The sequence below is a fragment of the Borostomias antarcticus genome (genome assembly GCF_949987555.1).
Source record: "Borostomias antarcticus genome assembly, chromosome: 5".
NCBI classification, from domain to species: domain Eukaryota; kingdom Metazoa; phylum Chordata; class Actinopteri; order Stomiiformes; family Stomiidae; genus Borostomias; species Borostomias antarcticus.
This window is the reverse complement of record NC_140238.1, coordinates 9,675,956-9,702,166: the sequence shown is the minus strand read 5'-3', so window position 1 is coordinate 9,702,166 and position 26,211 is coordinate 9,675,956. Positions and strand designations below refer to the sequence as shown.

Genomic DNA, 26,211 nt, shown 5'->3' with positions numbered 1-26,211 from the left:
AAGGAACAAAATATCAATCAATCTTCTACATACCTATATATATATATATATATATATATATATATATATATTCAAAAGTATTGGGACACACCTCTTAATCATTCAATTCAGGTGTTTCATTCAGTCCCATTGCCACAGGTGTATAAAAGCACCTAACCATGCACTCTGCCTCTACAAACATTTGTGAGTTCTAAGGCGCATAGTGCGTATGTTCTGCTGACTCAGTAACTGCAGAGTTCCAAACCTCCTCTGGCATTAACATCAGCACAAAAACTGTGCAGGGAGCTTAAAGACATGGGTTTCCATGGCTGAGCAGCTGCATGCAAGCCTTACATCACCAAGCACAATGCCAAGCATCGGATGGAGTGGTGTAAAGCACGCTGTGATGAATCATGCTTCTCTATCTGGCAATGATGACGAGTCTGGGTTTGACAAATACCAGGAGAACGTTACCTGCCTGACTGCATGGTGCCAACTGTAAAGTTTGATGGAGGAGGGTTAATGGTCTGGGGTTGTTTTTCTGGGGTTGGCCTAGGTCCCTTAGTTCCAGTGAAGGGAAATGTTAATGCTTCAGTTTACCAAGACATTTTGGACAATTCTATGCTTCCAACTTTGTGGGAAGGTCCTTTTCTGTTCCAGCATGACTGTGCCCCAGTGCACAAAGCAAGGTCCATAAAGGAATGTTTGGGTGAGGTTGGTGTAGAAGAACTTGACTGGCCCGCACAGACCTGACCTCAACCCCATCGAACACCTTTGGGATGAACTAGAATGGAGATTGCAAGCTAGGCCCTCTCGTCCAACATCAGTGTCTGACCACACAAATGCTCTTCTGGATGAATGGGCAAAAATTCCCATTCCAATATCTTGTAGAAAGCCTTCCCAGAAGAGTGGGAGCTGTTATAGCTGCAAAGAGGGGACCAACTCCATATTAATGCCTATGAATTAAGAATGGGATGTCATAAAAGCTCCTGTAGGTGTAATGTGTAGGTGGCCCAATACTTTTGTCCATATGGTATATATATATTAGGGATGCACCGATATGAACATTTTGGCAGATACTGATATTAACAGATATTAATATTGCTGTTATGGCTGATAAACAATATTTACCGATGTTGATATGTTCTGTAAAAACAGTTTCTATGACAAACAGATTTTGTACATACTGAAACACGTCAACACTGTTTCTATTTCCAAAACATTTGGAAAAGCCTAAAAATCATAGGTTTACGATTTGTTTCCTCTCAAAAACAACACAACAGCAGCTAGACAAATAATTGTTCACATCTGCCCTGTTTTGTACATCGGCCGATACTGATATATTAATACCGATATATTAAAAAATGACTAACATCGGCTGATACTGATATGACTGATGATATATGCCTTGCATCCTGACTGTGTCAAATAACATGTATACATAGACGCAGGTTATTCTCATGGTGATTGGTGAGAATAACCTCCTAGTTGAACACTATTACCTTATATCCCAATGACTTAGCAATGGTTGTCTGTTGGGATGTAGTGATACAGTAATAAAATACACTGTATTATCGGTTTGGTCTTTGCTGGTGATTGATGAGAATAACCTCCTAGATGAACACTATAACCTTATATCTCAATGACTTAGCAATTGTTGTCTGTTGGGATGTAGTGATACAGTAATAAGCTAGACTGCACTCGGGCGAGGTGCCAACTTGCACCTTATATGGCGTCTTTCCATAGCATGCTACCGGGTCGACTTCATTCAACTTGATTTGACGTCATTTGCAAGGGGGATCTATGATTGCCAACCCTTGAGATGGGATGAATTAATGCCAAGATACGCTGTGACAAGACTGGTTTCTGCCTTGTAGCCTATAGGCCTACTAGTGACATTTTAAACTGCAACAATAAAGTGACCGACTCTCCTACAATTACATATCATAGAGAGTCTACATTAATATTTGAAGCTTTTTATGTGCATATAAGTCAGCAAGTAAGACTTGTAGTGTAATTACACTATAGTATTTACATGGTATACATAGTATTTTCATAGTAATACTAGTAACTACTATGTAATAAATGCATTTACTACTATGTAGTTACATAGTAGTTAGTCTACATAGTAGTTAATGCACACTTAATGTAAAGTGTTACCCAAATTCTTTTTGACACATTTTACAGTGTAGGCAGTGTAGGAATTAGTTCATTGTGGTCCTTGGTATTTATATAAAGGTATTACGTGTGTCGTTACAATTGCCCCCATATGCTGTTACAATCGCCCCTGGATGTGGGGGCAAATGTAACATTTGACTTCTAGTGTTTCAATCAATATTGTGACTCTAGCATTGCTTGTAAAAACATTTGTTGACTGTTAACAAGTAGAACACAGATACAACTTACCTACATAAAATTTTTATCCAAATAGTTCAAGAGGTTTTTGAGTAATGACATCAAAACCAAAAATTGTTACAATTGTCCCCGGTCTCTCCTATGACTGTAGCCGTTACTATACATTCGATGGAGTAGGCTACAGCCCATCTCAGAAGATTCCAAACTGCAGCCTTATCGTCAAAATTAGCAACCCAATTTAAAACCGACAACGCGTAACAGCCTATATTAGATTTGAAAAACAGAATTGTTAGAGGATATTTTGAGCTACAAAGTAAGCTACATTGTTATCCACAAACGTCTGGTTTTATTACATTTACATTATTAGGAAGAAAATGTGACGTTTTTGCCTCAGATATGTTAATAGATAGCCTGGCTTCGCCAGAACCAATTTGCAAAAATGCAAAGGGTCTGGAAATTCACAGTTGCTTTCGATACCCAAGGGGCGCTACTGTACTAACGGGCGTAGATCAAAATGCCTCTGGACGCAATTGGATAGACCTACAACCAAATTTCTGTTTGAGCGGATTCTGTTTGAACAATGGGATATCCAGACTGATCTGCGGAGTGAAATCGAATGTGAGCTCGTGAGATCAGGCTGGCGACGCCAGGCTAGTTAATAGATCCCCCTCCACTACTTTTTTCACAATGCACTGCAAAATAGTATTCCCCTAAATGTCGTTGGTCGTCATAGCAATGTCCGGTCATATAAGGTGGGTTTCCTGTTTAATGCTGGTTGAAGTTCCCTTCTTCGCGCTACTCGAGAACAATCGCGAAAGTGAATAAATATCATACATAAACAAACACAAGACTGCTTTCCTAGATCAATCAACCTTGTATTAACTAAAATATTCGCTGGGAAAAAAAATCATTACAGATTGATCCTAAACATCTGTGAATTCATGCTGTCATGCCAAATCACTTCCTTGTTGAGTGCTAGGTTGGTCAAGGGAGACTCCAAAATGGAATAAACACCACACATATGAACAAAAAACACCGCTGGAAAAAATATTGTTCTCATGGACAGAAATACAAGGGTGAGGAATTATATTTTGGATACAATTGCATGCAATGTAGGGAGGTAGTCGTTGCTGCCCTCTAGTGGTAGGTTGGAAGCATAACTCCTATACTTTTATAACAAAATAAAAATAATTTGTGGATCTGCCCTGTAATTCAGATCTGCTCCAAAATCGAATCAGGTGCAGAGTACCTTGGGTGGAACATATGTACCAAGTATGAACATCATAAGGTTATTTGTTTTTGCGCTATGGTGTAAACAAAATGCCCATCCAGCCACCCACCCACCCACCACACACAGCAGTGATTAACCTACTTGCGCGCCTCCGCGGTGCAAGTAAATACACTGTATAATCAGTTTGGTCTTTGCTGCCTGAGCTGAACAGTACACGTGAATGACTTACTGATACCCACACACACCGTATCTATATATTTATTTAGGGGTAGAGGAGGGGTACATGAGAACAAATGTATTGCATAGAGTTTATATCACAGCAGACTGCTATTTGCAGTTGTTAAGGTGTAGGCACGACACTGAACTGGTGAGTCAGGAGAAATGAGGCAGTGATTCATCACACTTGCATGTCGTGAAACTACTGTAAGTAAAGTAAAAACCACAGTTCGATGGTTGTGTCTGTGTTGGAGATCAGAAGAGTGTATTGTACAACATACAGTACAGAGTGCATGAGACTAACCAGGCCTCGTGCTCCTTCTGGGATACCATCAAACCCTGGTCACTGATGTTATTATCACCAAGGCAATACTTCTGCAGACGTTAACATGCCTGGACAGTCTTCATGGAACTGACTCATCATCATCATTATTATCATCATCATCCAACCTCTCACAATACACAATAACCCATCTACAACCCCCGCCCCCCCCCCCCCCCCCCCGAAATTATAATATTCACATAAATACAAACCAAATTAAGTACAATGGCAAGTCCACAAGTGAAGCGCCACCCAGTGAGGTGGATGGTGTTCCAGATGTGAACGCTGCCCCCTGCTGAGAGGAAGGAGGTACTGCAGAGCACCAAATCACAAACTAGCAGTGCAGTGACAATACCCAACGGTAGCGATCAACTATAAAACTGTAAGACATACTAATTAACAAATAACAAATATATATATATATATATATATATATATATATACACACACACAGTACTATATATATATATATATAGTATAAATACACTATGGATGAAATATGTAAAACCGCTACAAATTTCATGGGTTAGTTCAGTTCACAGAATTCTATACATATACCACCATCACCTTTGTTTTTATATTTCTGAGGTCAAATCTTACTGATTACTGTTAATTCGTAACAATCTTCTTGCGACAATGGTACATAAAGAACTATCAGTAAATTGTCACTATATGATTATATGGAAAAGAAGAAGAGTTAAGTTAGTAGTAAAGGAACATAATACAACTAAGAACCAACTATTACATTGGTATCAGAACATCTAAATGTAAATATCTACAAGAAAATTCATATTCTAACCAGCAGTAGCATCACTTCATGAAAATGAAAGTAGTCAAAATCATTTGGTCAAAAGGGCTGCCATCTCCTGCAATGTGTTAAACTGTGTGTGTGTGTGTGTGTTCCAGTGTTCTGCTACCACAGTGTTAGGATTACTCCAGTGTTCTAGAACTCCAGTGTTGGGTACAGCATGTTCCAGTGTTCTATAACGCCAGTGTTGGATACAGCATATCTCAGTGTTCTAGAGCACCAATGTTGGGTGTGTTCCAGTGTTCTGCTACCACAGTGACGACTGTGCTCTAGTGCTCTTGAAGCCCCCTTATTCAGGAGTTCTAGAATTCCTCTGTTCTGTGGTTCTAGAACCCCCCAGTTGACAGGAGATCTAGAATTCCTCTGGTCTGGTGTTCTAAAACCCCCGAGATGGGTTGTCTTCCAGTGTTCTAGACGGGAGTGACACTGAGGTCCTCGGACAGAGAGAAGCCAGAGTCTCTGTCCCTGATAGGCTTCTCAGCCTTGGTGTGCCTCCTCACGTCCTCGTGTCCGTAGCTGGCGTGGCGTTTCAGAAGCAGCTTGGGCATACAGGACGATGCCGCGCCCAGACCCAGACCCAACCCCAGGCCTGAGCTAGAGCCAGAGCCAGAGGAGAAGCTCAGGGCTGAGCCCGTGCTGGTGCTGGTGTTGGTGTTGGTGTTGGCACTGGTGCTGGGCTCTGGGACTTTGTGAACCACTAGGGGCAGACTCTCAGCCTCGTAGCTTTGCTCGTCGTAGGCATAGTTGACGTTGCCACAGGGGAAGCTTTGGAGCTTGGCCAGGTCCATGCCAACTGCTGTGCCCGTTGTGGCGCCCCCTGCAGGGCCTTTCCGGGAGGCCAGGCTGGCTGTAGGCTGGGGGGCAGAGAGGGCCTGGCAGGAAGCCGAGGGGCTGGGGCTGGTCCCGGGGAGGCTGCTGGAGCCTTCGCATCCAGGCTCGGGGCACTCTGAGGCGGGGTTGGAGGAGGCTGCCGACTGTGGGGTGGAGGAGGACAGGGGCATGGACTGGGTGTGGGCCAGGGCCTTCTTCCCCCTGCTGAAGCTCTCCAGGACCCAGGACCCGTAGGTGGGGTTCCACAAGTTCTTGGTCTTGTTCTTCAGCCGCTGGCTGCCGGAGGAGGAGGAGCTCCGTGAGCAGGGCCGGTGGTGGAGGAGGAGGGGCTCGGGGTGCAGCCATGTCCCCGGGCAGGCAGCCGCGGCGGCCCCAACCCCGGGGGCTGGCACGGACTCTGCCCAGGATGGCTCCAGGGCCTCGCGGTACGACGTCACCTCCTGCGGCAGCTGCTGGGGCCTCTGGAGAAGCAGACGGGGCTTGTGGGGCTGGGGGAGAGCCAGTGGGACAGGGCTGAGAGCCAGGCTGCCCAGCTGACCGGGGGAGGGTTCTTGGGAGGTGGTGTGCGAGACCAGGAGGGGGGCGAGGCTGCCGGAGGTCTCTGGGCGGAGGGCCGCGGCCCTGTCCTCCTCCACCGTAGGGCTGTACTCTACCGGCAGGGGGGTGGTGATGACATCTGGGTCCTGAGGGAGGGAGGGACAGAGTGGGTGAATCAAGTGGTGAGGAGAGGTCATCATTTTGTAGACTGTAAAGTTATCGCCGTCATTTGGTTCTTAGTTCTAAATCCCTATGGGAAAAATTAATGGTATTTGCGAAAAACTGCCGAAAATAAGGTAAGTATGTTTTTAACAGACTACCAGACTGGTGTATGTTTTGTTATAAAAGCTAAAATATATAATTAAAGATGGGTTTTGTGAATTTTGAAGCCCTTAGTTGGTTCTGAGGTTGATGTTGTTGAGATATGGTAACTATTACTGAAACTTACTCAGAACCAAATGGCGGTGATAACTTTTCAGCCTCAGATTCAGATTTAGATCTTTATTTGTCACATACCAGTGTACAATCACAGTGAAATGTTGCTGCCAGCTCTGTGATGTGCTCAAAATGACATCAGACCCTCCGCTCTATGGACTTGAGAGAGGTGGGAGGGCAGAGAAGGAGGGAAGGAGGTAGGGAGGGAGGGAGAGAGAGAGGTTGCTGTGCTACTGGGAGGCCAGGGTACCTGAGTGCAGTAGTTGATCCTCTCCAGGATGGTAGAGAAATCGGGTCTGTGTTCTGGACAGTGCTGCCAGCACTGGGTCATGATCCGGTAGCTACAGGACACACACAGAGGGGTCATCAGCTTCACCATCACAGCAGCACATCTGAGAATCAAACTGGTCTATAGACCAGAGAAGATGCAAACATCTACAACAACTCCTGAACTGTCTTCTTGTAGATAAAGATGAAGTACTGTGCAATCTTGAAGAGAGACTCTGCCCTAGCTGTAGTAATATAGTACTGTAGATGTTCTGTATCTGTACTGTAGATGTACTGTGGTAATATTGTAGATGTATTTTGGATGTACTGAAGTAATATTGTAGATGTATTGTAGTTATATTGTAGATGTACAGTAGTAATACTGTACTGTAGTAATATTGTAGATGTATTGTAGTAATATTGTAGATATACAGTAGTAATATTGTAGTGGTTGCTGTAGATGTATCTGTACTCACACGGGGCCAGGGCAGCTCTTGGGGGGGTCCATCCTGCCCCCACTGGTGACGAACTCCAGCACCTCCTGGTTGGTCTTGCACGGGTAGGGCATGTAGCCCAGAGAGAAGATCTCCCACAGCAGTACTCCAAATGACCTGCAGGGGGAAACACAGGTCTGTTAAAACCAACCACTGTTCCATGCTACAGCACAGCCTCCTCTACGCACTCATACTAAAAGTCAGGCTCTCAACAGATGTTACCCCATGATAAAGATATACTGTAGCATTGTCTTATGTTACCCAAAAACTCTTAAACTTTAAATGGGTGAAGGTAATTCTTTCTGACCTTGACACTTTCATTCCAAGGTCACTACAGCTGCATCCTAACATGTATACACTGTGTTATGAAGTACTGCAGATCATGTACTCCGGGGCCCGTATGTTTACCATGTGTCAGTCTTGCAGGTGAAGATTCCCTCCATGAAGGCCTCAGGTGGCATCCATTTGACTGGCAGCATGGCACGCCCGCCCTTCCTGTAGTAGCTGGCTCTGTACAGGCAGACAGAGGTCACATAAGACCATCAGACAGAGCTTCATACTGATTCTCCTCTCATATTGTAAGCCTACAGTACAGCATCCAGTCCTGAGGGTTAAGACCGGTTGAGTCGTCTAAAGCCGGGTTCACACCCCACAGCAGTTTGAAACAGTTCTAGAACCTAAATTGTTGTTTCACAACCAATTTGGAACCGCAAGTGTCCTAAAACTGCAATTTTCAAGATTTAACATGTGAGATCTTATGGGAAAACTGGCAACGAGATGGACGTTCTAAAACTAGCGTCTCGTCACGGCTGTTGTATGTGAACCCAGCTTTGAACACTGGAGGGGTTTGCACAGTGTGCTTCTGCAAAGAGATACAGTTTACCTGTATATGTCACGAGCCATCCCGAAGTCTCCTATCTTGGCCACTCTGTCTGGACCCGAGCAGGTCAGCAGGCAGTTCCTGGCAGCTATGTCTCTGAGACACAGAAAAACACCCATCAACACAATTTCTTTAATAATAAAAAACATCCTTCAACATCTCCTTAAACACAGAAAAAAACCTTCAGCATCCCCTTAAACGTCTCCTCAGACAGATAGACCAAATCTTTTAACATCTCCTCTACAGCTCCCTCTATCAGACACTTATCTTATCAACGCCTACAGGTACAGAATACTCTGCCCTAAAGCTTGACACCTTAGCTCTGCAATGACTATCCACTGGCAGAGTGATCATGGCTACCTGTGTATAAAGTGATCATGTGTGGTTATTATAACATATGGTAATCTGTGTATGAAGTGATCATTTAAGGCCCATTGAACGGGCTTTCTGATTTGTTGAGCGCGGGGGCGCGGGGGTTGCTGAGCGACTTGTTTGGGGGGGGGTGCTGGGGGCGGGGGGTGCTAAGCGATGGCCAGTCCGCCATTGCTGTGTATAAAGCGATACCACCTAGTAATGTGTGATAATGTGGAGTAATGTGTGATAATGTGAAATAATCTGTGCGTGGTCAAAGTAACCTGTGGATGAAGTGATTCTCCTCCAGGTAGCGGCAGCCGAAAGCGATGTCTCTGGCCATGTGCAACAGCTCCAGCATATTGAGAGACGAGGACTGGCCCTGGGTGGTGCATAGCGTGGAGCCACATAACAGTTACCACACACACATACACGCACAAATCACAGTGTTTTGCTCTGCCATTCAGTACATAAGCTACTGTATTATTGCTACCGAGAAATGCCAGCTCAGAGCAGCAGTATAGGAAGGTATAAGTACTGAGAGGCTGGAGGCAGATGTTGGGATACTGACAGCTCTGGGTCTGTTCTGTCTGAGGAAGCTCTTCATGTCTCCTCCTGTCATCAGCTCCAGTAGGATGAACCGGGGCAGGATCTGCAGACTGACACCAATGCAGCGCACAATGTTCTGGTGGCTGAACTTACTGTAGAGACACAGGGAGAGAGAGAGACACAGAGGGAGAGAGAGAGAGAGATATTTGGAAACTCAGAAGAAAGTCTTACATCCTTTTTTTTTTTTTTTAACAATACTGACATCTGTATGACATTATGAGATGTTTCCACTTTTACATAATGCGTCACTCTGCCTAACAGCTGTGTGGGCCTACATTGACAGTGTCTGTGTCGCTGCCAGTATCCTCCTGACCTTTTAATGGACTGACGTCTCCTCAGCCACACATACATACCTAGCTCCTCCATAAACAACTGTTGTTTTCCGTGGGGTGATTCTCTGAATCATGACTGTGAGGCTGGAGGACGGCCGTGTTCCAGAGCTGAGCGCCCGCCTAAGGTGAGGCGGTGTACACTGACTGAACCCAGCTAATAGCAGTGTTCGGAAATGGCTGCTTTTATCACCAGCTCCCTGTGCTGCATCTGTGCTAATGCTCCCCACAACAACACCGCATTCCGGAGTTTGTTTTGCTGTGGATGCTTTCACTGCCTTCTTCTTCCCAAGCTTCATAGTTCTTACGTATTTAATTCACATATTTTGTTGTTGATGTTAACTCTCAATTCTTGATTTTATTATTTACCTGTTCTGTTTTTTCTGCTGTTGTAATGCCCAAATTTCCCCTCCTGGGGATTATTAAAAGTTATATCTTATCTTAGCTCCAGCTATGTTATACAGTATGTTATATATATATATATATATATATATATATATATATATGTATGTATATATATATATATATATAAATATGTATTTATATTTTACGCTATATTTATATATTTTATTCAAGAAAAATACAATACTAATACAATTGCATTATACGCATGAATTAAATTACAGTAACAGCTGCAGTACAATATAGTTATGGTATAATGCAATTATACAAACAGCAGGATACAAGAAGAACTAAGCTTACAGAGTAAGGTACATACAGTATAAAGGCAGGGGGTCAACAGAGTATGCTCATGAAGACAAGATAAAGGTTTCAAATTTTGTCTGAATGGCTTTGCAGTGTTTACTAAATTTAAGAGTTTCTATATATTGGTGGAACATGGCTCTGAATACAAACAAGTTGGGTCTTTGGGCAGAACATTTGCTGGTATGTATATATTTACCCAAAAAATAAAATTAGATAAATAATAAACAGACAGTTGACATCATTAAGGATATGTTGAGTTACATGCTCTTTTTCCACATTGAAGTTAGTGTATTCATTTATTAATATCAGTCCAGAAGATACTGCTATATGTACAATCACAGAAAACATGAATTAGGATTTCATCCTTGTTCCTACACAAACTACAGCTAACACTAATCTCATTAATTTATATCTGGAAAAGTAGGTCTTAACAGGATAGCAGTAGTGCATTATTTTGAATGAAACTTCCTTAACCTTGTTAAGCCTCGGATACACTAGAAGACTTTTACAATCTTAACAGATTATGAAATGACGGAGTATACAATAGACGACTGGCTTCTGCAGATTTTTGTATGACAACTGAAAAACTGGGTATCGCACATTTAACGACTGGACAAGGTGGTGACGAGTTTACACTACACGATTGCGTCCAGAATCTGCTCCAAAATATCAAACATGTTTGATATGCTCCGACTCGCTCCGACTCAGATCGGGAGAAGTCTATTCTCAACATACACTTGCCGATTTAAATCTGTACCCCTCATACACTTACAAATTTCTGTGCCAAATTGCCACTCCGACTAAAACCAACTAGTGCAGACTGCTGCTGACTAGGACAGACTCGGCAGGATTGTGAATCGTGTATAAAATCGGGCATAATATCTTGTAGTGTATCCTCAGCTTTAGTTAATAAGTATTTCTTAGACAGTAGCCATGCCCATTTCCACTGAATGTAATTAAACACATTATTCTGGAAAAATACAGCAGAGGGAGTACAGTAGTAATACTACCCCTTAGAATTACATTCCTTATGCATTGGTTAGTAGCTTTGACACTCATTAAGGGACATTCAGCATCAATAAAAATGTTAACAGGGTCTAAGGAAGGAATCATACAATCTTTTCCTTTAGACACAGATGATAATAACATTTTGGCACCAGTGGGTATTGCATCAAATAGCATAATCCTTCGGAGTGATTATACAGACTATACATACAGTTCGGAAAATTATACAGACTAATTAACTCCATAAGTAAGAAGATGGCCTACAGAGTTGAATAACTGGCTAACTAAAAGAATGCCTCTGTCAAACCATCTTCTGTTGTCTTATTCTTAAAAAAATGTGTTGAATTCTGTTCCCCTGGTCTGCTGTGTAACTATGCTAGCTAGCTTGCCAATGCCACGGCGAGATCCGTAGCTATGCTAGCTAGCACTGTGTTGTTAGTTCTGATGTGGATCAGCTGTTCTCTGCTTGATGGAGATTAAGGGCGGGGGGGTCGGCTGCTACCCACACAACAGGACACTAATAGTAGTGGTATGATAAGTGTTTGTGGCTGGTCGGGTTTCCTCTTGACACTTTTGGGTTGTGTGTGTGTGTGTGTCTGTGTGGAACTAATGTGTTCTGGTCCTGCTCACCTCATAATCAGAGCCTCCATCAGGAAGTCCATCTCGTCCTGCTCTGAACAGATCTCTGGAAGGGTCTGTGAAGCAGAACAGAGGCAGACAGGCCTCCCGTCAGACAGCTACAGTACCTGTATTCACACACACACACACACACACACACACACACACACACACACACATATACATACAGACACACACACAGACATACATACATACAGGCACGCACGCACACACACGCACGCATACACACACACAATACTCACTCAAACCTATGTGTGTATCGCGCCTGATCAGACACTGACCTTGATGGCCACCTGCATGGCTGTGTTCTCTCCTGTCATGCCCAGGACCTGGCCCTCATATACCTCCCCAAACGCTCCATGGCCCAGCGCCCTGTAAAACACATACACATATACATGAACACACACTCAAACACACACACACACACACACACACACACACACACATACAACACTCACATTATTGATAGTAATGTACCAATGTGGTCTATAGTATGTGGTCCTGAGTAGGGTGAACCCGACCCTGTGCGTGTGTGTGTATGTCTGTCTGTTTGTGTGTGTGTCTGTGTGTGCGTGTGCATGTGTTACTGTATGTGCACATGTGTGTGTGTGTGTGTGGGTGGGTGTATGTGTAACCAAGTTGAATTAGCTAAACTCACTCTTCTGTACAAATACCACCCACCCGCTGCCATTGAATCGCTATACTGTAGCTTTCCGGTGGCGTAGCTGGCTAAAGAGGCTTATGAGAGGTGGTCACGTGCGTTGGCAAGTCAGAGGACTTGAGGTTGAACCCAGCGTTGGGAAAGTGGGCGGGGAAGCGATCCTGACGAGCGTCGCAGTGTGCATGCATGGGTACTGACACGAGTGTGTGTGTGCGTCTACCTGAGGAGGGTGATGTTTTTGCGGGGCACCTCCTTGAGCTCGGAGAGCGAGGCGGCCTTGCCGGCGAAGCAGTAGTTGGGGTTATAGTCGGTCATGATGGTGGAGGAACGGATCTTACTCAGCTTGTACTCAGGGCTTTGGAGACGCAGGCGCACTGCGTGGAGCTGGTTCTTCTTACGGTAGTAGACTGGGGAGAGAGGGGGGGGGGGGGGGAGAGAGAGAGGAAGAGAGAAGAGAGGGAGAGAGGAGGGAGAGAGGGAGAAAGGAGAGAGAGAGGGAGAAAGGAGAGAGAGAGAAGAGAAGGAAGCTTGGTTACTATGACTTGCGCCTATCGCCCTAACACACAGATACAACAACCGTCTCTAACATCAACATCAGCCGGAGCTGACTGTACTGTACTCTCTCCTGACCTATGATCCCTGATCCAGTGCCAGTGAGTGAGGACTCACCCTCCGTGAAGCGGCCCGCCGCCCCGATGCAGGTTGGTAGTCTGCCTGGGGGAGGGGGGGGGCGCTGCGTGCAGGTAAGAGGTCCCCTCTGCCGACCGCCCGAGCCGCCGGTGCATACGTTCGGGACTGGGAGGGTGGGGTGGGGGAGGGGGGGGGGTAGGAAGCTGGGTGGGGGGGGCTTGTTCACAGACTACCAACCCTGCATGGGGGAGAGCTCAGGTGGAGAGACACTGTTAACCTCTGGTAGAAATCACCTGTAGGGGCCCGGAACTGAGTGTGTGTGTGTGTGTGTTTGTGTGTGTGAGTTGTGTGTGCGTGCGCGTGCGTGCATGCGTGTATGCGTATGTCTGTGTGAGTGTGTTCACTGTGCTACAGGTGGCCTATCATGCCTTTGTAATTAGCTCTCTACTGTGATGATAAGGTCATCGAAACATGATTTGATCCGATGAGACATCAAGCCCTAGGTCCAGCTCTGACATGCGGCTGTAACCTGACCCTGTGTGTGTGTGTGTGTGTGTCATATCCTGTCGTGTCACTTAGGGGGGCTACCTGGAGAAACTGTGATTGCGGTGCATCTTCATGTTACTGGAGGCTTTTATTCAGCATTAGAAACATATATGGTTACACTTCAGTCATGGCACAGTCTGGTACAGTTAGTGCTCAAGTCAAACTGCATAGAGCGACAGAGGCCCTCTGGTTGATGCTGTCAGTTTGAATGACAACAACAACAACAATAACAGCAACAACAACAACAAAAACTATAAGAAACAACCCCCAAAAATATCATGATTATTGTCCTAATGGACAAAAGGTCTACCACATAGTTAGCTCTGTACTGTAAGTGCTATGCTGATACTGCAATTCATCTGTATTTATCTAACCTCTACTTAATAAGGCAGGACATTTATTTACAATGATAGCCTGGCCTGTAGGGTTGTAGGTTTGAATCCCTCCTCCCCCACAGCACAGGAGAGGTGGGAGAGGAGAGGGTTGGCTAAGAGTAGGAGGAGGAGGTAGAGGAGGAGGATGAAGAGGAAGAAGAGGATGAGGAGGAGGGAGGAGATGGTGGGTAAGGAGAAGGAGGAGGAAAAGGAGGAGGAAGAGGGGGGAGTGAAGGGAGGTAGGAGGAGTACTCTCCATCTCTCACTGCAGCTGACAGACATTCAAAAGAGAAGGGTTCCCTAATCCCTCACTGTCCTCCGTCCCTGCTATAACACACTCATGATAAGGTGTTTGGTGCACATGAAGCATATAGTAGACATTAAGTATAAATATTACATAGCAGCAGTCATAATGATCTCTGAAACTAGAGCGGAGACTGGAGACGGGCCAGACGGAGGGGTGGGCACCTCAAACTCTGGCAGAAACGCTCGAGAACATCAGTCTGGATATGACACAAAGTGCTGAAGTGAAAGGTGTCTCATCTCACATGTACTGACCCTTGTACCCTCAATCAAAACGCCATGTGTTTCCGTACTGTTCTCTACAGTGAGTTTCACATTTGAAGTCTCGCATTTCACAAGGTTCATATCTAAGAACAAACTTGGTTTGTGTCACTTTCCCCTGCAGTAAAAATACAACATAACCTCCCCTTTAAGGCATATCTACACGGACACACCCCTTCAAGACCATCAGATAGTTTGATACAGCGGTCCAGGTTGACTCAGCATAATAGCACCTGGGGGGGCATCTGTCTGCATCTCTTTCCTGTTACAATAAATCTGTCCTCAGTTACACATTCACACACTAACATTTTACTTCCCCCCGTGTGCCTTCTGGTCTGTGAATGTGGAGCACCAATTCTTTATGTTCAAAATCAAAATAAACAGCTTTGGGTGTGGGTGTGTGTGTGGGCGGGGGGGGGTCAGGGTGAGAGATGTGTGAGTGGGGGGGGGATTCAGAGGCGGTGGAAGGTGGAGGGCACAGAGTCGACGCACAACTGGAAGAGTCTCTTACTGAGGGTTAGGCTAGCGCAGGTCAGCACGATGCCTGTGGCCACCGTCGATGCCACCACCGCCAGGATCAGCGAGAGCGACAGCTGGCCGTCCGCGGTGGGGCCCTGAGGGGCTGCTGGGGGGGGACAAGGGGCAAAGGTCATGAGATCGTCCAGGAGAGAGACGGTGGGCTGAGGTGTTGTTCAATTTTTTTCTTTGTAATCTTTTTTTCCCAGCCAAGACCCTTGAGGCTAAACCCCATGTTACCTTGGAAGAAGGATGACTGCGGTTTTCTTTTCTTTTTTTACAACATTTGTTTGTGTGTGTGTGTGTGTGTGTGTGTGTGTGTGTGTGTGTGTGTGTGTGTGTGTGTGTGTGTGTGTGTGTGTATGTGTGTGTGTGTGTGTGTGTGGGTGGGTGTGGGTACATTGCATCACAGCCAGAGGGTCTGGACAGAGGATGAGGATATTGGACATAAGATTAGGGTACTACAGAGTGTGTGTGTGTATGTGTGTGTGTGTGTGTGTGTGTGTGTGTAGCTACATTGCATCACAGCCATAGCTACCTGTGCAGGTGATGTTGTCGCTGGCCAGGACCTCGTCATGGCAGAGACAGAGGATGAGTCTGGTGTCGTCGTCGCGCTTGCAGCTCTGTGTCTGACAGTGGCTGCAGTTCAGCTGCACCTTGATCTCACACTCCCCGTGGCTCTCCATGGCTGCAGGCCACATACAGGAGCACAGTTTGAAATGAGGATTGAACGCTCCACAAGAGAAGCATTGGCAGCACATGATTGGGACAAATTGTCATCTTTGTCACGCTGGGGGGAGAGGGATCATTGGCTGTCTGTTCCTTTCACATTGGCTAATATAAACAAGACACTGTGGCGCCGACAGCAACAAATTCCATGAGGCCGTGAATTATTAGTTAATCAGTGTCCACGGCAACAGGCTCGTCCCCACCCCTCTGTCTGTCTGAATAATGAGAATCAGGTGGTCGCAGGCACATATGCACGCATGCACGCGCACACACACACACACACACACACACACACACACACACACAGACCTCTGTTGCAGCCTGTGGTTTAGACACGACTCCTTTGATTGGCGCATGGTGCTCGCAACTTCGACCAAGGTTGTTGGTTCGATTCCCCCATTGGTGTGTTATCTCACCTGCCAGTGGCTGCAGGAAGATCTCCCCCATGGGATGGACAAAGGAGATGCCGTCCTGACCATCCGCAGTGATGTCATCAGTCAGGGCTGCGTCTCCACCTACAGTATAGGGTGTAGAGGAGGCGGGACGTCAGTGAGCTGTCCTACCAACCGCCTGAAGAAAACACCTGAGCCCCGTTCAAAGAACAATCCTGCTTTAGACAAATCACTGATCTCACATGACCTAACAGGTTGCAGCCGTGTAGAACCTTTTAACCAAATCAAGCACATAAAAGCCAAATACTGTAATCATAAAATCATGAAAATCCCAGATTACCAGAAGGAAGGGCAGAGAGTAATACAGAAGGAACTTTTAGGGAATCTGAACAGTCCCCTGATCTATCGTGATATCATTGGGCAGCATCAGTCTATAACTAGACTCATGAGTCAATCTCTAAATGGGCCAACTAGAGACTGAAGACATTCATCAAGATGTTGTTGCTAAAAGTGAGTGGAAACAATTTGAGATATTGAAAAATACCTTTAAAAAAAGAGAGAAAGAGTCTTAAGGGCGGTCCTTCCTAATAGGGTGGTGAACATTTGGTTTTGATTTTCCACTCCAGTTTGTTTGGAGGACATAATTTCAGGTAAGGCGGGTCTTTCACCCTATTAGATATGTAGGCAGTGGTTGTGATTGGTAGTGTCGGTTTTCGGTGCTTTTCTAGTGACAATTTTCAATGGAGATGTCTCCAGACTTTCGGAGGCAGAGATCTCCAAAGTCTGGAATCGCAATACTAGTCCCTCCTCCCTCCACTGTACCCAGCCCCAGCAGAGGCAGTGAGAGGTATAAGTAAGTAAGTAAGTAAGTAAGCTTTATTTATATAGCACTCTTCACAGCACGGATGCACAGAGTGCTTTACAGTAATAAATTAAAATGGCAATACAACACGAGACAAAATTAAAACAACACAGAACAGAAAAAAACAACATTGCGAGCAGCAAGGCGTTATAGATGGCCAAAGGTCTGCCTGAACATGCGTGTCTTAAGAAGTTTTTTTGAACATGAGTTCAGTGGATGGCTCTCTCAGATGCTCAAATGCTCTGTCACCCTGGGTTTTTAGTCTGGTCCGGGGCACCGCCAGGAGAACCTGGTCGGATGACCTCAGAAACCGACTCAGAGAGTGAGGGTGTAAAAGTTCGGAGATGTAGGCTGGGGTCAGTTTCAGTATCAGTTTGACCTCTCTCCACGGTTAATGTAAATTCTCTGGCCTAACACCCCTGTCAGATTCACCACAGCCTGAGAGCGGCTAAAGGCTGTGACATCACATGATAAAGCCTGCAGAGATAGGCTGGCTGTTCAAAAAGTGAGGAGAGAGAGAAAGAAAGAAAGAAAGAAAGAAAGAAAGAAAGAAAGAAAGAAAGAAAGAAAGAAAGAAAGAAAGAAAGAAAGAAAGAAAGAAAGAAAGAAAGAAAGAAAGAAAGAAAGAAAGAAAGAAAGAAAGAAAAGAAAGAGAGGGAGGGAGTCATAAAGAGAGTGAGAGAGAGATAAAGATAGATCGAGACATATACTGTAGTATTGCACGAGTTAAAATACCTCATAGTTTCTGTGTGTTTAAGTTATAGCTCACCTCTGTACCCTCCTCCCCCTCCGCCGGCCGTGCAGGCCCCACCCCCTCCACCGAACCCCCCAGAGGTGGCCCACTCCAGCTTGGCCAGGGCCTGGGGGCACGACGACCCCCCCTCTGCCCCCTCCAGGAGGGACTTCCCTGCCCACACTTGGCTGGAGGTGTCCTTCCAGCCTCCACCTCCCCCTGAAACACACAAACACACATTATGCATATACAGTACACACACAGACACAGACACACACACACACACACACTAGACATCACCATACTTTCTAACCTCCAACCTACAGTACTCCTGCAGGGCTTACACACACACACACACACACACACACACACACACACACACACACACACACACACACACACACACACACACACACACACACACACACACACACACACACACACACACACACACACACACACACACACACACACACACACTGCTCTCTCAGTACCACCACACTCATGGTTAACTAAGATGTGCAGAAGGTTCAATATTCAGAGGCAGATCCACCGGGTCCTGGAGGATTTATGGGGAATGTTCCATGGAGCTTCTCCAAGGCCATGAGAGACACTCCATTGCCATATATGTCCTCCTCTCAGGGGTCAGAGCCTGGCAGAGAGCTGGGGCTGGGGGAACCAGGATTATCTAAGATCTCAAACCAGGAGAGCTTGTAGATTGGAAGTGGCAGCTGCTGCTTTCTGACACTGCTGGACCGAGGAAGCTCTAGTCTGGGAGAGTCTTCTAGCATGCTCAGCTAGAGGACAGCCAGCTGTCTCAAAGAGTAGCTAGATCTGTAGAGAGGACCTCAGTAGTGTCTCTGTCACGGCGCCACCACGTCAGCCTCATCCACCTCCTCTTCTCTCTTGGTAGACTAGAAAAGGCCTCAGGTCGTGGGGCAACAACTGGCCAGCCTGGAGTCTGTGGCAGAGAGGTCGATGAGGGACAAACTGAAATCTATCCTATCCTACCATATCCTGTTTGTATGTATGTATGTGTGTATGTATGTATGTAAGTATACTCCTTGACTTACAGTATATAGTTGTAAAGTTATGTACTGTATATTTATACAGACTGAATGTATGCAGGTACATATCTTGTACATATACAGTATATTGTGTACTCCTAAACGTTACTGTACATATGGATGCACATAGTCTCTGATATCCCTTTTTTTGCTGCTACCCCCCCCCCCCCCCCGCCCCCTTATCTAGTGTCTTTTTGTTACTCTGTATCTACTGTTTCTCTTCTTTCCAATCTTTCTGTAATTTTTCAATGCCCAAACGCCACGTGGATCAATGAACGGGGATCAATACAGTCTTGTCTTATCTTATCTTATGTGAAAGGCCCGGCAGATGGTCCACAGACACTCCAGAGTAACAATAAACTACCAACGGCATCAATGTTCATATCATGAATGTTATGGGGTAGTTCAAATAAAAGTTGAGAGATAAATCATATACTATACCTGTAGCAGCAATGCAGGGAGAATCCCTCAGGCCCAGCCCTAATCTAGACTACAGTCTAATCTTTATTCTGCAAATGATATCCAGATAGAGGGATGAGGGTCTGGACAGAGAGATGAGGGTACCGGCCAGAGGATGAGGGTATTTGACAAGGATGAGAGTATTGGACAGAGGGATGAGGGTATCGGACAGAGGGATGAGGGTATTGGACAGAAGATGAGGGTACTGGACAGAGGGATGAGGGTATTGGACAGAGGGATGAGGGTACTGGACAGAGGGATGAGGGTACTGGACAGAGGATGATGGTACTGGACAGAGGGATGAGGGTACTGGGCAGAGGATGAGGGTATTGTGCAGAGGGATGAGGGTACTGGACAGAGGGATGAGGGTACTGGACAGAGGATGACGGTACTGGGCAGAGGATGAGGGTACTGGGCAGAGGATGAGGGTACTGGGCAGAGGGATGAGGGTACTGGACAGAGAGATGAGGGTACTGGACAGAGGATGAGGGTATTGGACAGAGGGATGAGAGTACTGGACAGATGATGGCAGTACCTGCGGCGCCGGTGTGTCCGTTGGTGCTGATGGCGACTGTGTCGTTCTCATACTGCTCCAGGGGGATCTGGTCGTGACTGCTCTCCGGGTCCTCCAGGTAGGCCTTTCCCCCTCCACCCGCTGCTATAAGCAGGGGCACCAGCACCCCTCCCTCCATCTGACACACACACACAAGCACGCACACAAAAGCACACACACACATACACACATGGCACATCACAAGACAATTTATCTTTCTGTAAACCCTGTTTTATAGTTAAGTTACGTTCTGTCACACTGCTCACATGATAGTCCAAACCTGTTTACAGTACATGGCATCTGACCTCACACCATGTGCCGCTCTGTATTTATAGAGCTAGACTGTGGTGAATCCCTTCAGGACCCCTGGAGTTACTATGCTGCTTATCAGCACATCTTCTTCTGGCTGTACAGTATCTGTAGTCATTGAAGTGTTTATGCAGCTCTCTGCACAGGCTACAACTAACAGCAGCTTCATGTTTCTACTTTCTACAGGCCCCAGTCAAGTCAGTGAAAAGATAAGAGAGGACCCAGACCCTCCAGAAGTTTTTTTATTTATTTTTAATTTTTAGCACATTTCATGTTGTAGTAGATTATGGACATGACAAATATTTCACAGACCATATTGTGAGACCATCTCACTGATTGGAATGTTGGTGACGTCTGATAAGGCTCTTTCAGGCCTAACACATCCTGCTCTCCCCATCCCCTGCAGCAATAATCCCAGGCCACACATTCCAAGGAAGACCTCTCAACAGCAGACTCACAGTGAGACAAAGGAATGACATTCTCTTGTTTCTTTAATGAAATGGAATTACTTCCTCCCAACTATGTGATGCAACCACCACCAGAATAAGCCATGGGAATAAAATATGGGCATTGATGCATTGCATTTGTAACCAAGTGTTACTGTGTGTTATAAATAATTGGTTATATGCTGCTAAGTCAAACTAAACATGTTTGGTATCCACCTGAAGCTAAAATCATGAATCAGTTGATTATGCATGTTGGGGAAATGTTGAACAGGGATATTTGATGATTACAGACTCCTCCTACCATGCAGAGTGATGACCAGTACCTTAAACTGGATCCTAGAACTGATGGGGAGCCAGTGTAAGGAGGAGACTCCTAAGAGAATCTTGGCTCCCCATGTATGACGGGAGCGGAAGGTCTTTGTGTGACCAAGTGACCAACTGGGTGCTGGCTATTCAAACAGGACACGCCTCATTTCCTGGCCCTTTTAAGTAGAGACCAGACAGTTCTCTTTCTCTCTCTCTCAAGTTCTCTCAACTCTCTCAGGTGCTGTGTTCTTCAAGTAACACGTAACCCAAGGATCCAAACTTGTGCCTGATTGATGAAAGTCAATCTGTATCCGTGGAATTGCTGAACTGGTTGACACCAGGGCCTTATGAATTTCCACTAACTCTTGTTTGTGGAAATTATTCAAACAATCCACCTCTGGCAAGAGCAGAGGTTTCGAATGAGACATTTGAAACTTTTGAACTCTGAAACTAAACTCTAACCTCCGCGAACTGCGGACTGACCATCAGTCACGTGCCTCTTCCATTCTTCGAGCCGACAACACCTCCGGACACCTCACTTTCAAACACACTACCCGTAAGGTTGCCGTCCAGCATTCTCTTTTGATGTGGTGTGATGCCAAGTGTTGTTTAAGCAGAGCATTTAGGATAGGCGGTGATCATCTTCAATGTGGCTAATTGCTGTGTGGCTAATACTGAACGTTGAGGTCCAGTAATTATTTTGTGAGTATGTAATTAATTTTAGCCATTTTAACTATGTATTAGTACATTCATTGCATATCTGCCTCCTCCTGCTCCCCTTACCCAGCCTCAGCCATAGCGTCAGCCACAGGGAGGGGTTCTGTTCTTACCTTGTAGATGAAGGTGGCTCCCCCGCCTCCCCCTCCTCCGCCTGCCCAGCCCGAGCTGTCTCCAGTGTGATCCTCCTCGATCACAGAAGACTCTCCCAGACAGATTTTCTGGGTCAAAGGGTTCCTCTGCAGAGGGAAGGAGGGTGATGGATAGAGAGAGAGAGAGAGAGAGAGAGAGAGAGAGGGTGAGATTGACAAAGAGAGAAAAATACACATTGAGACCAGAGCCTGCTAAGCCATTTGAAATGTTCCTCTCAGTAAGAGGCTCAAACTACTGTTACTGTCGCCCCCCCACCATCCCCTCACCCCTGGGCAGGCATCCTCCCCCTGGTGTCCCACCAGGATGTAGAGGACTTCCCCCCTCTCCAAGGGGAAGATGGCGGAGATGAAGACTCCATGGGAGCGCTTGTTGTGGTTCTTGGCTCCTTTACCTCCAGCTGCCCCATAGGCCGAGATCCTGGAGAGAAAAAGACATCAGAAACAACACAGGACATGACATCCCTGGAGGCCATGTTTGGTGTTTTGCTAAGTGACCCTTAACCTGAACCCTGTTCCAACCCTATCACCAAGCTATGGTAATGCTAAGGGTTAAGGCTTTAATTCAGTGAGCTAACACTCTCTTGTGCAGTAGACTGAAGAGCAGGGTTGGACACAGGTAGGTCTGACAGACAGAGGGCAGAGCAGCCGGCCTGTAGAGCAGCGGGTCCTTCACTTTCCTCTATCAAGCCAGAGAGCTGGACCTGACACTTTAGCTCAAGCTAACAGCATCAAGTCATCTGCAAAGTAGTTTCCAATCCCTGATCAGAGGGTTGAGAGCCAGGCTAGGAAGCAGGTAGGGCAACATGATGCAGGGTACTTAATATAGGCCTCTAGACTCATTTTAGTAAAGGGAACTACAAAGATAGATCAACAAATCGGCTAGGTTCAAATAGAAGTGTTCCTCAATTCTCTGCATTTTCTGCTCATCCCATAAAGGACGAATGATAAAGTATGATGATGCTTCCGGCACCCACATGTATCTGTTGGTGGCAGGGACCCTCCACATCTGCACACCCCTGAGGGGGCCGTCCTTCCCCAGGGTGACGGAGACGTTGGTGTTCCTGTAGGCATTCTCACACTGGGCCTGGGTGGGCCCCCGGGGGCCACTGGCCCCACATGACGTAAACCACCAGGTCATCAGGGACATCTCTGGAAGTGTGTGTGTGCGTGCGGGGGGGGGGGGGGGGGGGGGGGGAGGTTATGAGATAATTGAAAAGATAAGTCTTCACATCAGTTCAGGTGGCGGATGACTCCTGAGAGGCAACATCCTGTCTTGCACACGACAACCACATACTGTTCAAGGTTCAAGATCTGTTTATTAGCCATGTATAGGGTTCACACATACTAGGAATTTGACTATGGTTAAGGCATACGCTGTTGCCTTAACCCTTGACGACATAGGACATGATGCAGGACAGGACAGGACAGTGCAAAGACATGACAGTGCAAAACAGTACAAAAAACAGTGCAAATACAAAATATAATTCTGTACAGGTGCATCTGCTGGGAAAACAAGAGGATACCACATTCATGTATTTGGTATGTAATGTCATATCAGAAGAAAGAGAGAAAGAGAGGGGGTAGAGAGAAAGGGGGAGAGAGGGAGAGAGAGAGAGAGAGGGGGGGGGGGAGATGCCTACCTGAGGCAGAAGGCTCTGGAAGTGGGCTAAAGAAATCATCCAGATCCCCTATGGAGTCAAACTCGTGGAAGAACCTGTGTCCTAACAGAAGGGAGTTGAGATCTGAGAGAGAGAGAGAGAGAGAGAGAGAGAGAGAGAGGATGGGGGGGGGCGAGAGAAAGAGAGGAAGAGAGACAGAGTAAGACACAGGCATCAATCTCTTAGGGCATTCTCTATGTCCTTTATCCATCATTCTCTTCAAATACTTCAGAGGAGGGGAGGGGGACAGGAGGAAGATTGGAAGAGGATGGTAGGTGGGGAAAAGACAGATACATGGTTCAGTAGATTTTAAAGCAGTCACTCAAGCTTTGTAGGAGCAGTTAAGCAAACAGAGCTGAGCAGATAAAAAAATTGATGAGTTAAGAAGAGAGAGAGGATGAGAAGAGGAGATGGAAGGATAATGGAAGAGAGGGGAGAGACAGAGGAGGAGGGGCAAAGGAGAGGTAGCTTTTAGCCTCAAAAGCAGAAACTTGATTCGGATCCAAACAAAATTGTATTGGTTCTAAGGTAGCCCATGCTACACCCTTCCACCAAGTTTCGTGAAAATCGGTCTGGTAGTTTTTGCGTAATCCTGCTGACAGACATACGGACAGCCAGAAACTAATTGAATGAAAGAAGATTAGTGTCTCTAAACATAAAATAACTAGCTACACAAAATAAAATAAAAAGTAAATTCATACATGTGTAATTCATTTGGGGTAGAATCTGAGTGTTCTCTGTGTGCAGGTTCTCCAACCATTGTACCTGATATATTTCAGTGTGCAGTCAAGCCTTTGGGTGCTGCAGCCAAAATATGTAGTTAGAAATGTTTCTGATGTGTCACCAAGAGTAAGCAAGTAAGGCTTTGATTTTCTACCAGCAGAATCTACTACACCTGTGCACAGATCAAATTATCCCAATGTAAGTTTGGAGGACCAGTTGTGACCTCCATGGGAGAGGAGGACTCCTAAAAGTCAGTAAAGACAGGAGATGTGTGGTCTTCTCCTAGACTACAGGTAATAATCAGGAGAACTGCAGTTGGGGTGTGTAATCTGCCCAGATTGATCATCATTGGTTCTCTCTTATTCCATGGCAATATCCATGCCATCCACAATGTTCTTGAAGAGCACTCTCTTTGCTTTCAAGAATGGCTTTACACCCCCCACCCACACCCCCAATTTCGGTCATCCACATATCCACAACCTTTAGGCTTTGGATGGAAGCATTTCTCTTGAAATCACAGCTTGAGTGGGTTGTGTTGGTCACCAGTTCATAATCTATTGTGAATAAAAAAGGCTACTGCTCCAGAATGCTCAGATTATTATTTAGGATCTCTCTTTTCTGAAAAATGGTTCTGTTAACTCTCTCAAGAACTCTAAATAAAGGTTAAGAACTCTAGGGGTGTGTTCCATTCCAAGATTACGTCTCTACATTCCCTTCCCTTGCTTCAGGGGGAAACACCTACTGTAGCATACCCGGATGATACATACTGAAGGCCCAAATTCAATGTCCCCCCTAAACCCTCAAACCCTGAACCCTCACAGACTTTGATATCTGGTAAGTGGTTGGGGGTGGGGGGGGCATGGGTGAGTTATGTATATTCTATAATAAATAAAGTCCCGGGGGGTGTTAGAGTCATTTTGGAGCGGGATGGCTTGCGGGAGAAGCTCTCTCCGTGCTTGCCATCTCCGTGTGAGTGTGGTATCTCTTCCCTGACCATAGCAAAGAGAACAATCCATTTCTTGGGTGGCTGGGGACTTTCAGGGTCCTGTTGGCCTTGGTCTAGCATCTTCTGGTGTAGATGTTGTTCCTGCACCAGGTCGTGATATTCCCAGTAGGGATGCTCTCAATCGTGGATGAGTAGAAGCTCCGTCGGGTCTGGTGGGACGCTGTGAATTTCCTCCGTTGTCTGAGGTGGTACAGTCTCTTACGTGCTTTCCTCACCACAGTATCCTTGGATTAACATTGTTTTAATATCTTAGTGTTCTTAATTTGATTTAACGTTATATTTTGCTTGTATGCCTACATGTAAACTAATTTGGGGTTGAGTCAAATCCCCTTTACATTATCACAACCATGTGTGTTTCCCCCATTTTGTGGTCATAAACTAACTACATCACTACTGTGATACTTGTTTGTGATGAATTCAAAAGTATTTACTCAAGAATGACAACATGCATTTCTGCAGAAAATACCTTACAACTCTTTGCTGGAAATCTCAATTCAAAGAACACTACACCGAGATGGATGAATAATGTCATTGCAGCTTTTAACTGAGGAATCATATGATTTATGGCAACAGAAATCTGTAATTTATAACCATAGCCTACATATTTTCAAACAAATCAAATTACAGTATACGAACCCATAGGATTGATAACCTATACGTAAAAATATTGAAACCAAAATAATTATAAGGCTACTTGTTCAGATAAGCAAGTGGTAACGTAGGCAAGCTCCTTGTACACATTATGTAATCATCTTATATCTTTTGGTTTACGTAATTGTGCTGGGAAAACATTTTGTTTGAAGCTGTATGTGAGT

At 45.6% G+C, this 26,211-nt stretch overlaps 1 protein-coding gene across 1 annotated transcript in view; it reads right to left on the bottom strand.

The window, feature by feature from the left end:
• Nucleotides 1-5,321: 5,321 nt before the first annotated feature.
• The window catches only part of ltk (leukocyte receptor tyrosine kinase), a gene marked incomplete at both ends in the record, with an annotated part of 63,713 nt that continues 42,823 nt past the window's right edge, over nucleotides 5,322-26,211 (bottom strand). Inside the window, 19 exons of the mRNA XM_084438883.1 lie at nucleotides 5,322-6,425; nucleotides 6,965-7,055; nucleotides 7,458-7,592; nucleotides 7,884-7,985; nucleotides 8,359-8,451; nucleotides 8,991-9,088; nucleotides 9,278-9,407; nucleotides 11,985-12,049; nucleotides 12,275-12,365; nucleotides 12,875-13,061; nucleotides 15,280-15,393; nucleotides 15,823-15,972; nucleotides 16,430-16,528; nucleotides 18,037-18,219; nucleotides 20,062-20,218; nucleotides 21,971-22,096; nucleotides 22,277-22,427; nucleotides 22,984-23,158; nucleotides 23,650-23,751. Coding sequence (XP_084295009.1) covers nucleotides 5,322-6,425; nucleotides 6,965-7,055; nucleotides 7,458-7,592; nucleotides 7,884-7,985; nucleotides 8,359-8,451; nucleotides 8,991-9,088; nucleotides 9,278-9,407; nucleotides 11,985-12,049; nucleotides 12,275-12,365; nucleotides 12,875-13,061; nucleotides 15,280-15,393; nucleotides 15,823-15,972; nucleotides 16,430-16,528; nucleotides 18,037-18,219; nucleotides 20,062-20,218; nucleotides 21,971-22,096; nucleotides 22,277-22,427; nucleotides 22,984-23,158; nucleotides 23,650-23,751 — 3,353 coding nt within the window. The remainder of the gene's footprint in view (nucleotides 6,426-6,964; nucleotides 7,056-7,457; nucleotides 7,593-7,883; nucleotides 7,986-8,358; nucleotides 8,452-8,990; nucleotides 9,089-9,277; nucleotides 9,408-11,984; nucleotides 12,050-12,274; nucleotides 12,366-12,874; nucleotides 13,062-15,279; nucleotides 15,394-15,822; nucleotides 15,973-16,429; nucleotides 16,529-18,036; nucleotides 18,220-20,061; nucleotides 20,219-21,970; nucleotides 22,097-22,276; nucleotides 22,428-22,983; nucleotides 23,159-23,649; nucleotides 23,752-26,211) is intronic.